Source organism: Camellia sinensis, chromosome 12, assembly GCF_055761805.1.
Source record: "Camellia sinensis isolate YWXY chromosome 12, ASM5576180v1, whole genome shotgun sequence".
In the NCBI taxonomy this organism is placed as follows: Eukaryota; Viridiplantae; Streptophyta; class Magnoliopsida; order Ericales; family Theaceae; genus Camellia; species Camellia sinensis.
The window spans coordinates 82,587,873-82,600,703 of NC_138972.1; the positions used below are offsets into that span (position 1 = coordinate 82,587,873).

At 35.1% G+C, this 12,831-nt stretch overlaps 1 protein-coding gene across 1 annotated transcript in view; it reads left to right on the plus strand.

Annotated features, from left to right (window-relative positions):
- The first annotated feature begins 1,351 nt into the window (after positions 1–1,351).
- Positions 1,352–12,831, plus strand: part of EMB2016 (mRNA methyltransferase EMB2016) — a 30,816-nt gene continuing 19,336 nt past the window's right edge. Inside the window, exons 1-9 of the mRNA XM_028232091.2 lie at positions 1,352–1,569; positions 6,262–6,350; positions 7,054–7,177; positions 8,965–9,612; positions 9,796–10,164; positions 10,266–10,370; positions 10,491–10,673; positions 12,225–12,366; positions 12,475–12,656. Of these exons, the coding sequence (XP_028087892.2) occupies positions 1,495–1,569; positions 6,262–6,350; positions 7,054–7,177; positions 8,965–9,612; positions 9,796–10,164; positions 10,266–10,370; positions 10,491–10,673; positions 12,225–12,366; positions 12,475–12,656 (1,917 nt within the window). The 5' untranslated portion in view covers positions 1,352–1,494. The remainder of the gene's footprint in view (positions 1,570–6,261; positions 6,351–7,053; positions 7,178–8,964; positions 9,613–9,795; positions 10,165–10,265; positions 10,371–10,490; positions 10,674–12,224; positions 12,367–12,474; positions 12,657–12,831) is intronic.

Consider the following 12,831-nt stretch of genomic DNA (forward strand, 5'->3'; position numbering starts at 1 on the left):
TGTGCAGATTAGTTGCTCCATACATCTGCTAGGGGATATTGTCCCTTAATACCCATATACATTTGCCGAAACCAACACCACACCTACGTCAGGACTGAAACTAAGGTTTCAGAGTACTTTAGGCATTAAGAAGTAGATGTAACCCCAATAATCTACTAAGGAGGAGATTTGAACTTAGACGTTGAACAAGGTGGACCTTACCACTGAACTAACAAATCATTAGTGAGAGTAATTATTTATATTATGTGAATTTATTGTTATCTTTGGCAACATGTGAGTGGGGTTATTTTAGCTTATTTCACGAATCATTAGTGAGAGAATATTATAAGAATTTATTGTTATCTTTGGCAACCTGTGTGTGAGGCTATTTTAGCCTCTGTTTGGGAAGAAAAAGCCCAGGCTTTTTTGGCTAAAATAGCCACAAAAAACAAAATAGGCTATTTTAGCTACAAAAAACAAAACATCAAATCCAACCCATAATCATTACAATCCTCTCTCACAAAAAAAGTCAAAAAAGTCAAAAAGTCAAAAAGCCCTTCCCAAACTAGGCTAAAATAGCCCAGGCTAAAATAGCCAAAAAACCAAAAAGCCAAAAAGCCAACCCACTTCCCAAACCGAGGCTAGTTTATTTCACCAAAAAAAAAAAAAAAAAAAAGCTAAATAGCCTCATTGTAGCTGAGGTAGGAAAGAATTGGATTTCACTTTTGAAAATACTATTTTACCCTTTGTTTAGCTTATATAAAAAACCAGAGTAATCCTTGATGTAGAGGCCCTCATCTGTCTCACCCACTTAACTAGCATGTACTTTTTCCATTTATTACATACAAAAAATTGTGTAATATATATGTATCACTAGTCAACAAGGGTTGGAGGCGGCAGTGTCCTCATTTGCCACATCATTGGCTTTTTTATAGTTTTTGGTATGGGCACTATAGTCATTTTACATAATACTATAATTTTAAATACATTTTTCAATATAACAACTTAAATAAAAATTCATCTCATATTTTTAAACACAAAAATTAAAATAACCTAATAAAATAGTCAAAAAATCTAAAAAATAATCACTTCTCAAACACCCATTATGTATCCAATCATTACAAGAGTTATATGAAATATATGATATTGAAAACAAATAAATTATAGACAAATCATAAAATATAACTAAAAGGTACAAGGACATGTGATATTCTGAACTCACTCTATTTGGTTGAAGTATATTTACGAATTTTTTTAAAAAATTATAAATTAATTTGACAAAAGTAGGCACCAAAATATTTTTATGTAATTATTAAAGTTGGTAAATTTTTGTCATTGATTTGAAATTTGTTTTGAAAATATAGGCTGAATTGTAATTTTCCCAACAAAAAAATAGGGGAAATTCTATGTACACCCCAGAGACTATCGTTCTCTTCGTTCTGTACGTAAAACCCTAATTCTAAGAATCTCTCTCTCTCTCTCTCTCTGTGCACAGAACAAAACGAGAGCACCCAAATGGGTCGTCCCGAGCCTTGTGTGTTGTTCGCTCAGACATTTGTTCATCCCCAACTCGATGAGTACGTCGACGAGGTACTACTTCTTCCTCAATCTTCTCTCTTCCGTTTCTTCACATTGTTCTATTGTTGATGGGTTTGCCATGCTTTAATCAATTCTGGGCATGATTTACTTTTGGTGCACTGTTCGGTTGTTGTTACCAATTTGGGTTTTGGGTGATAGTAGGAAGAAATTTACTCCACAAAGTTCATATTTTTTTAAAAAAGATTTTGTATTTTCAACATTTTATTGGCAGCTGAATGGATTTTAACTCAGTACTCGTGTATTCTCTATTATGTTTATACTATGTATGAATCGATATGTTATTTTATTGTTTTAAGTAGATTTCAGTACCAGAATTACATAGAACATGAGATTCGATGTTAAACTAGACGAAATTAAACCTGCTTGCCAACTATGTAGGGTTCTATTATATATAATTTTGGAGAATAGTGATATATAAGTAGGCATTAAAAGTTTGTATTTGTTCCTTACCCTTTTGGTAGGATGATGTTGAGAGTGGAATTTAGGAGAACCTAATTACAAAGTTATTTACTTCTATTTATGGTTGTTTTAGGATTAGTTTAAGTGGATAAGCTCTTTTGTGAACCGCCTTTTAAATGGGGTTAATATGATCAAAGAGATATGGAAACTTTAAAAAGGGTTTTGAAAGTATTGTTGACCAACTATCAACAGTTTAGTTTCAGAGAAAGTAAAGATCTGTTTAGTTGTTGTTTATATAATTTTTGATTAGTACAAGGGTCTACATTTTCTAACCAGCAATGTTGACTGCTTAGGAACTAGACTATACAGACTCTCTTCAGGCTTAACTGATGTAAATGGTTTGTGGTGTACTTTGTGCATCAATAAGGACTAGGTTGACTCAAATCTGTTGGGGACAAAGTAATAATAACCTTTTCATCTGAGGATGCATGAGCAGTTTTCTGTGCATTTGCTTGCCATTCAATTGATTGGTGAACTAGTTTTATCCTGTTGTGGTGCTAGAGAGCAAAATGGATAAAAGAAGAAAAAGATAGGGTGACTGTAGAGATGGGCCTTTACTCTTTGTTTGGTATAGTGGTGGGGAGAGAAGTGAGTTACCAAGAATAGGTTTACACCAAGGATTGGTGCTCATCCTTACTTTTGTGCATTATTTATGGATGAACTCACACTCACTTATCCTGCTTTATATCGCTTGTTAATGACAAAGCTCTAAATTGTGAGTTGGAATGTTATTGGAGAAATGCTTTAGAATTTAAGGACTATATGGGCTATATAGATTTGATTTTAGAAAAGTCAAAAGCAAATTTGTGACTACAGCCCAGCTGTGTCTATAACGATGGAAAATTGATTGTATATAACATAAGACTTAAAGAGTTGGATCATTGAAGTGTGAAGGTTCTTTAGGAGTGTTGTATGGCTGTTGAATTGCTAGGCAGTAAGGAAACATCAATGTTAAGATGAATGTGTGCAACGATCCCGTTCAGCATTGGAAGTTTGCATAAGTGATCATGGGTATAAATGTTACATGATCTTGGGTAAAACTTAGGGTTGGTTTGGGATGTTCTAAAAAAGTGCACTTTTTGACTTATTGGCTTATATGGGTTGGGTTTGGGTTGGGTTTGATGTGATGTGCTAGAGAGGTGTTGTGATTTAAATAGGATAGTGATTTTTTGATTTTTTGTATTATTTAGTAGATGTCAAACTTGGCCTTAATCCCAAAAGCTAGATAATGAGATGAGGGTGCCCTTATGCTTATAGGCTATGAAGCACGGACATGGACACGGACACGGTCACCAACATGGGATACAGAAATTTTAAAAAAATGGGGACACAGACACGGCAGGGAATACGGCGATTTTTTTTTTATTATATATTTTTATGTGTTATGTAGATTCATATTACATTCATCCTAAATCAAAATTAACAAACACCAACATAGTAATATTAATTCAATAAATATAACCACCACATTTAAACAAATTAATAGATCATCCATTCACAAAAAAGTCACAATAAACGATAACAAGAATAAAGACGAGAAGGGGAAAACATTCAACATCCAACAATATTCTTCACAAAAGCACTAAATAAGAGAGGCAAAAGAAGGAAAAAGAAAAAAAGAAAAAAGTGAGCCCCGATGTGTCCCATGCTGTGTCCCGATATAGACACGCGTGTCCCCGCTATGTCTCATGTCGTTTCCCAATATGGACACACGTGCCCCCTACAAAAAAATCATTAAATTAGATGGCGCGTCACTGTCACGTCACCTATTTTGGAGTGTCCATGCTTCATAACTTATAGGCTTCACATTATTTTAGTACCTAGGCAATGTGGGATTTCGCTTCACACCCTGCCTCACACACAACGTGCTCACTCGGTAGTACTTGCCGCATGCAGGCCAAGCACATGCACTTTACCCATCCCTAGTTACTCCAGTTCTGATACCATGTTTGCTTTGAATTTTGTATCAATAAAAGGCACCACTAGGTTGCTACTAATTAACTTAAATTTAAGCATTTTGAGTCATGGTTGGAGAGAAATGCACAGATCTTTGATGAAAAGGAGTCAGATGCAGAATCTCCATGGGATAAGGCGGATATTTGCCTTCGTTTTGGGCTTTTGTGTCTCATCCTTTTAAAGGAGTTCTATTTTTATTGATTTCTAGGGATTGGGCTACTGCTTGCCATCCTTAGTGATTGGTTTTTTTGTTGATTGTTTTCGGTTTTGTTTAGACCTTTTTCATTGTTCGAGGACTCCTTGTCTTCTCTCCCCTTTCTTGCTTATGCTTAATAAAATTCTTCATTGCTTTTCAAAAAAAAAAAAAAAAAAAAAATGTTGGTATTAGAGTCAACCCATGCACACTACCATGTGGGTCACTGTTCTGGGCTTACTATGAGCTTAAAGATTTTAGGTCATGTTGTATGGTGATGAATAATTGTTAGAAGTGGTTTGGTCATTTGCGACATAGATCATCTAATGTGGTAGCAAGAAAGGGTGATGCAATCCATGTAGAATGTCTTATAAAGATAAGAGGAAGACCATGAAAGAATTGGGTTCAAGCATTGAGAAAGAATTAGTTGCTTTGTTTTTAACTAATGACATGGTTATGAATTGAGCTAATTAGAGAATGCAAATCCTGCAATTGACCTATGTGATCTGATTAAGGCTTATTGAGTTTAGGGGATGGTGAGTAATGGAAAAATGTTGTAACACATTACAAGTATTTCAACAGATGATCATTTGAATTGTAGAAGATGTATGATCATATTTGATGTTGTATGTGTAAGGTGGTCAATGAACTAAACTTTTTTGTTCATTATTTGGAGTTTGTTTGCTAGACTTGTGCTTTATTTGTTGTTATCCTTTTGTTATCTTGTGCATCTTAGCTTTTGAATGGGTGTTGGATCAAAAGAGGGAAGAAGTAGGCCTCCTTTCTCCCTTTGTGCATATTGTGATAATGATTTTGGATAATTTTTTAGAACCAGAAGCTTGGTATTCCTATGCGAATAGTCATGTTGGACAATTTTCCTGTAGGTTTGCAATCTCAAATATACCATATTCATATTCTCCTAAGCTCTCTAAGGCTTTGTTTGGTTAATAAGAATTTTGTATGGGAAAGTTGTTCCCAGGAAAAGTATGTTAAAGGAAAAGGAAATTTATTTTGATGACAGATTTTTGCAAGAAAAATAAAAATTATTTGTTCTTTTATTAGGAAATGGAAAGTTATGGGAAAGTGCTTGAGTTGCTTATGAGATTCCCGTGAAACCTTGTATTTTTTTGTGGGATTAGTTTTGAAGGAAAGTTTATCCCAATGGGAAAGTGAAATAAATGGGCCCTACAAGTTTCCTACCAACTGAAAAGTTAAAAATTAATATTGGAAAGTTGATTTTCTTTTACTTTACTTTCCTGACAACTGAATGGGGCCTAATTGTTTTTCATTTAACGTTCTCTCAAAATTGTGATTATGGTTTAAATTATTGTTATTATTATTATTATTTTTTTATTTTTTGGAAGAAGGCTTCCTTTCGTAGACAGTTTTTTTGTGTTTGTTATTGATGATGATAATCTATAGATTATCTCCACCTTGTTGCAAGTTCCACTATATTCAGTGTGTTTGGTTTGAGTTTTTTGAATTAAGTTTTTTGAAAATTAAGTTTTTTAGTTTTCGTATTTTTTTGTTTTTAGTGAATATTTTTAAAATTTTAAACATTTTTTTTTTACTTTTTAGATGCACCTTACTTAGATGTATTTAAAAGGTAAAAAATTTGTGAAAAAATATTTTAAAATATTAATAAATACATAAAAATACAAAAAATGTACTGAATTCTCGTATTTTTTTTTGTATTTTGGGTATTTAGTGAATTTTTAAAAGGTTTTCTTCACAAATTTTTTACTTTTTAGATACATCTAAGTTAGGTCTGTCTAAAAATTTTAAAAATTGCTTAAAATATTAAAAAAAATCAGTAAAAACAAAAAAAACACGGAAAATTAGAAAGTAGAATTTTCTGAAAAGTGTTTTTTGAAAAGGGAAACCAAGCATAGTGATTTTTTTTTTTCTTCTTTTGGTCTCTAAACATCTTCAATCTTGATCTGCAACTAATGTTTGAATAGCTGGCTTAATTGACAACGTTCTGCATATTTTATTTTCTATATTTTTTAGTTTTTTTGTGTTACAGTAGTCTGCTCATTTGTTATATGCCACTAACATATTATATCTCTTTCCAGGTAATATTTGCTGAACCTATTGTCATCACTGCTTGTGAGTTCCTCGAACAGAATGCTACATCAGCTTCTCCGGCAGTAACACTAGTAGGGTAAGAGTGTTAGTAATGTTGGTTGATTTTTTGCTTGTTATGTTATTCTTAGGAACCATGTATGGCCTAGTGAATGGTGCTATATATTATGTTTGATTTAGAATTTAGGCAAGTATACTTTCAATTTGAAAGATATACTTTGCTATATGTATTGTAGAAGAAAAATTGCAAATTGGAGAAGTAAAAGCTTTTAAATGGATTGCTCACTTTTTCCTGTCACTAAAAACATTTTTCTTTCTTTTGACCAGCAACAAAGAAATTTTATTAAATAAAATAGAAGAAAAAGTACAGAGGACTATAAATCTTCCAAGTAAAGATTACCAAAATTACATCTCACACAACTTTCCAATTTGTATTAATAAAAAACAAGAAACCCCCTTGAAAGAATGCAACACTGATACCCAAAAAGAAGTCAAATAACAAATTGTCCATAAACCCATGCTTTCATCCTTTTCCTAAAAAGTCTTGCATTACTTTTTAACCAAATTACTCTAAACATGACACAAATCACATATTTCCAAAGAACTTGGGCTCTTCTATTGGGGCTAAACTCCCTTGCAAAACCCCCCCTTGCGGGAAAAAAAAGGAAATATCCTGTGGTATTTTCTTCATGGTGTGTGTTTCTATTTTCCAATTTTGTGTTACTGTTGTTATCATTACCTTTTCCACCAGCTTATCTTGTGATGTTCTTTTTCTTGTACAGGGGCACTTCACCTCCTTCATTTGCTTTGGAGGTTTTTGTTCAGTGTGAAGGGGAAACGAGGTTTAGGCGACTCTGTCAGTCTTTTCTGTATTCTCATTCTTCGTCAAATGCACTTGAAGTTGAGGTAACTACTACTGTTCTTTGCTGCTTCGCCAATGATACCAAAAAATGCTAGTATTCTAGTGATTTACATTGATGTTCCAAAGTGGTGAATTTAGCAATCCAAAATGATCCCAATTTTTTTTCCTATTTATTTCCTTCAAAAGTTTTCTTTAGGAGAAAAAATATAGATTAGTTCAACTAAAGTACTCATGCATTCTTATTTCAGAAATATGTATAAGAATGCAAAGTGGTTTACTTTCAACAAATACAGATGTGTTTACATTTATATTTTGATGGTAACTTTGACTTTATTTAGTTATCTTGGCCTACACTTTGGCAGCAATTTTGGCTGAAAGTAAGCGAAGTTGTTGAGTGATTGGGAGATATAAATGATACATAAGCACTCTGGATTAAAATAGCTAATTTTCCACCCTAGGGTGGTGGATGTCACTCTAAAATGTGAATCAGTGGACTGCAGTTTCATTGATTTCATTCTGCAAATTAATCTGAGCAGTTACTGGGTTCATTATAAATTGTGAATGTAGCAAATGATTGGGTGGCACTTGGCCTTGTTGCCGGTATGCCACACACATCCTATTGCTCGCGGCTGAACTTTTGACCGCACCTTAGAAGCGCGTTGATACAGTTCATATCTTGAAAGTCTAATGCATGGTGTGTGGCTTGAACCAGTGGCCTCATTAAATTTCAACAACAATGCTACCGCTGTGATCCCTCACGTGTTTAATAAAAAAAAGTAAAAAAAATGCGTATATATTGTAAAGCTCGCATGCGTCTGGTGGAGAGAGTCACTGATGGGTCAGTAACATACAGGCTTTCAGTGGTAACTGCCTGGATGTCTTTCAGTTATAGCCCTTTTAAGAACTGCTAGAGCTTGTTTGGGGCTGTTCATGGTCGGCCCTAGGAATATTTTGGGTAAGATGATTTCAAATTAGAGTTCAATGGAACGGTTGCAAATTTTATGTCTGTTCAATCAGCAGCAATTCACCATGTATACATTTTTGCAATTCACCATAATTAGATATGTTTTTCTAATGTATATGTAATTTCTTTTCCTTTCCCATAAATATAGTCAACATTTAAAGAAAGTATGGTGATAATTATAATGTTTTTAACATTTTATTGGAAGTATTTATATATATAAATGTGCACTGCAAGATAAGATAAAATATTCAGCTCACCAAAGCTGCAACTGAAATCGAAATATACAAGGAACCCATTCAGTTTCTGTTTGGTTCTTGTTGCTTTGTTTGGTTCAAGCTAGTGAACCTAGTTTTGATAATTTTGGGGACAAGGTGGGCTACCACCTGCACTTACATGGGATGCCCCTCATATTTCTTGTTATTACTCTTTCAATGTTTTTTTTTTTTTCGATAACTCGGTATTCGGCCCAATGAACCGACTAATACAAGGGACCAAATCCTACTGTTCACTAGTGGGGCCCCCAATTAAAGCTAGGTCAAAGCCCCGTATAGATTGGCCCCAAGAAATTGTTTGCACCTAGGAGGTTTCGAACTTGAGGTTGAGACCATGGAGGAGGGAGCACCTCCCCCCAAGCCCCAGGCCTTGACCACTAGGCCAACCCCTTGGGGTTTCTTTCATTGGTTGACTTGCAAGTTAGATGTCCTCAGTTGTCTCTCGCAGTGGTTGTTTCTTACCTTTGCCTTAATTCAGCCAATTTTATGGTGCTCAACCCCTTCCCCCTTTCTTCTTCTTGGTATATCTTTCATTGGGAAATCTGTGACCTATTTTTTAAGTTTTTGTAAGTAATAATACACAATTTTGTTGCAGGCTGTTGTAACTAATCATTTGGTTGTAAGAGGCAGCTACCGCAGCCTTAGCTTGGTCATATATGGGAACACAGCAGAAGATCTGGGGCAGTTCAGCATAGAAGTTGATTTAGATAGCTCTTTAACTAATACAGTTTTTTCTATTGAGGGAAAGCTTGAAGATCTCCCACCTGCGCTGCATCTGACTAATCTGACAATTGAGGAATTGATATCTTCCCCAAAAGCATTATCTCTAGAAGTTGTTGCATCCGATATTTCTGTTGAGATTAAACAGTTGTTAGAGTTGACATTTAAGGCTTTGCAATTGTCGAACCTTGGTGATGCAGTCAATAAAGTTATTAGTTCTTTTGTGTCAGCAGCCTCGTCTTATGATACTCATTGTTGGTATTGTCCAGCCATCGGTCAAAAACAATCTTTGGAGGGCAGGTCTAGAAATTGTGTACTTGCTGAGGCTAGAAAGGATCTGTTGGATATCTACGATAGCCTTCAACATAAATCAGGAAACCTTTCAGCTGAATCCTTGGCAGACAGCACATTTCTCGATTCTGAGGCTGATGTGGCTACTTCCAAACAGTTGATGGATATCCTAAGTAAATATTTCCATTTTGATAGGACTTCTGGAAATCCTGGGCATCATCAGCTTTCAAAGGTGGTTTAAATTCTCAATGGTTTTCGGTTACTTCAGCAGATTTTGACGTCATTTAACTGAATTGAATTAATGCGCTCCTCTCTCTCTCTCTCTCTATATATATATATATATATATGTATGTATGTTTATATACATATATATGCTTGAATTCATTGATCACTGATTTTGTAACTTTCTTCTCAGAATAAGGGCATCATTCTGTGGTTGAGTGCTGCTCTTTTGTTTTGCTCTAGTAGAGAGAGCTGCTTTCACTTTGTTAATAGTGGTGGTATGGAGCAGCTTGGACATATTTTTTGTAATGGCATGCGAAATTCTCATGCCATTACATTGTTGTTACTTGGGGTTGTGGAGCAGGCTACTCGGAACTCAATTGGTTGTGAAGGATTCCTTGGTTGGTGGCCTCGTGAAGATGAAAGCATTCCTTCTGGGACCAGTGAAGGTTATAATCAATTATTGAAGTTGTTATTGCAGAAACAGCCGCATGATGTTGCTTCTCTTGCAACTCATATACTTCAACGCTTGCGTTTTTATGAAGTTGCTTGCAGATATGAGGTATATGCTTGGACTTGGTAGTGCGTATTGGGGTGGTGGTGGTTGCCAGTAGTTGTATGATTCTAGTTACAGTGACTTATTTATCATTGCTGTTTTGGCAGTCTGCAGTATTATCTGTACTTGGAAGTCTTTCGGCTGCTGGAAAGGTTACTAGTGTCACCTTGGACAAGCTTGCCAATGCTAAATTCCAACTCAAAACTCTCATGGTTAGTTGAAAGCTTCTTATTCTTTGTCTATTTGGGCTTTAAAGCAGACTAGTAGTCACTTTCTAGTAATACTACAATTGTTGTTTATTAGTTAATGTTTGTTGACAAGTGTTGCTGCAGAAATTGATAACTTCACGTGGTCCTATTGAAGATCCTTCCCCACTGGCCTGCACAAGCAGATCATTGCTTCTTGGTGAAACGGAAGGCTTGTTGTCATACAAATCAACTTGTAGCTTGATTACTTCCTCAAATTGTTGGTATTCTAATTGGGATATTGACTCACACTTGCTATTCCTTCTCAAGGTATGTTGTTGCATCTTCTCTTTCACTCAAAAGTGGCTATAGTTGGGACATGAACTCACATTTGCTTTCGTTTCACAAGCTCTACTGTGTATTAGCTCCTTTTCATTCTAAAAGTGGTTCTTAGCATATTTTTTTTGTTGCTTCATCCCTTTTTTATTTGGTAATAATTTTTTGGCATATTTCTTTGGCATTTTTTTTTTTTGTTTCTTTCCCCTTTCTTCCTACTTCACTCTTCATTGATCTTTGACGTTCTGTTTTTGAGCAATATAGCTCTGTTTTTTTGTGCTAATTAATAATAAGCTTGTTCTTCCAAGGAAGCATGATGAAAATTTATTTGTATGGAAGAAGTTCATAAATGGCGGAGACTTGTTTATCACATATATGTGAGATCACGATTGAACATTAACCTTGTTCAATAGACCATTCAGCAGACATCTAGGGTATGTACGCAAAGAAGAAAGAGAAGGAGGAGAAGAAGAAGAGAGGGAAAGAGGCCAATCACACACAAACACAATCTCCATTTCTCATAATATCAATTCTTCATTGAATTATTGAGATTACACATATATTCCGTTTTGCAAATCACATAAGGTATCAAATCTTTGCAGCAAATAAAGCACCACACAAACACCATTGGCTTGACTAAAGTGCTGACTTACACCTCCTACAGTGTCGGAAAATCAGAGTAGGAACCAGGATGGACATTCCGCAAGGTAGATAAATCTCAGGTCCATCCACGCAGCCATCCCAAGAACGATCTTGTAGAGAAAAAAAAGGGCAAGCAACCTAATCAAACCACCCAAATGATTAAAACAATAAAGTATGTGTATTAGGGAAGGGGCAAAACAGGGGGTCTCCAAGGTCAAAAGGTACTTTGGAAATCCTGCTTTCCTCTGAAATGATCTCTACCTTCTGGTTGGATTTTCACAAATATATGGAACTCATGTTTGTAAAAGCTCGAGCTGTCAAGTCTGAGAATGTAGGTTCGAGTCTGTGAACAACCACTTCGTGCAAATAATGCCATAATTAGTAAATTAAGGAGTTTGACTTATTGGACATAAATTGACCCATGTGACCCGTGGAGCAAAACCCCAACTTGGGTGCTGCTAATTACACCCCCAAAATTTCTTTTCACTCCCACCTTCATCTCACACATATTGGGAATTGTGCTCTCACAATGTGGGTGTGGAGATAAATTCAAGATGTAAATAGAATTACCTCAACGCATGCTCAACAATTCTAAAAATAACCAAAATACTACTAAAACCTAATAAAATAAAATATAAAGAAACCTGTCTGGCAGCTACTAACTTATAAAAATTACAAATTTACTACTTTACCCTAAACATGATTATATAGTGTTAATGGCATGCTCCAAGAAAAATTCCAGATTTGATCCCTTTTTGCTTTCCATGTGTTGCATCAGTCAAGGTACTTGGCTTTCTTGAAGTCAACTGGCCATGCTCTTTTTTTTTTTTTTTTAATTGTTTATTTTCTTATTGTTTTAAGTTCTGTTCCTGTGCAATTAACTCTATGTTTTCGTGTAAGCAGGAGAGAGGCTTCTTTCCTTTGTCAGCTGCACTGTTGTCATCTTCTCTTTTACGGTCTGAAATGGGACGTTCTATGGACATATTTGTGGATATCACATCATGTCTTCAGGCCATAATTCTGTCACTTCTTTTCTGTCGCTCAGGTTTTGTGGAAGCTACCTTTATCATATTTTGTCACATTTACTGGTTTTTCTGACCCTTTTTCTTAATGGTGTTTTTTTTTGATTCGTGTTGTTTCTTTTCTCTATCAGGCTTAATATTCCTTCTACTTCACTCTGAACTTTTCACTACTGTAATTCTTGCTCTAAGGGGTGCTGATGGTTTGAGGAAGGAAGAGCCTCTTCCTCTACGTTATGCATCTGTCTTGATATCCAAGGGTTTCTTTTGTCACCCAGAGGAAATTGGAATGATTGTCGAAACTCATTTGAGGGTGGTTAGTTCCATTTATTGCATTATTATTGTAGTTTCCTTTTTGCTCTCAACTTTAGTTTTGTTTCCTGTAGTTTTCTCTTTCTTTTCTCTTTTTATTTTTGTTCTCTCTCTCTCTCTCTCTCTCTCTCTCTCTCTCTCTCTCTCTGTTTTTTTCCCTGTCCTTTTTTGAGATAAGA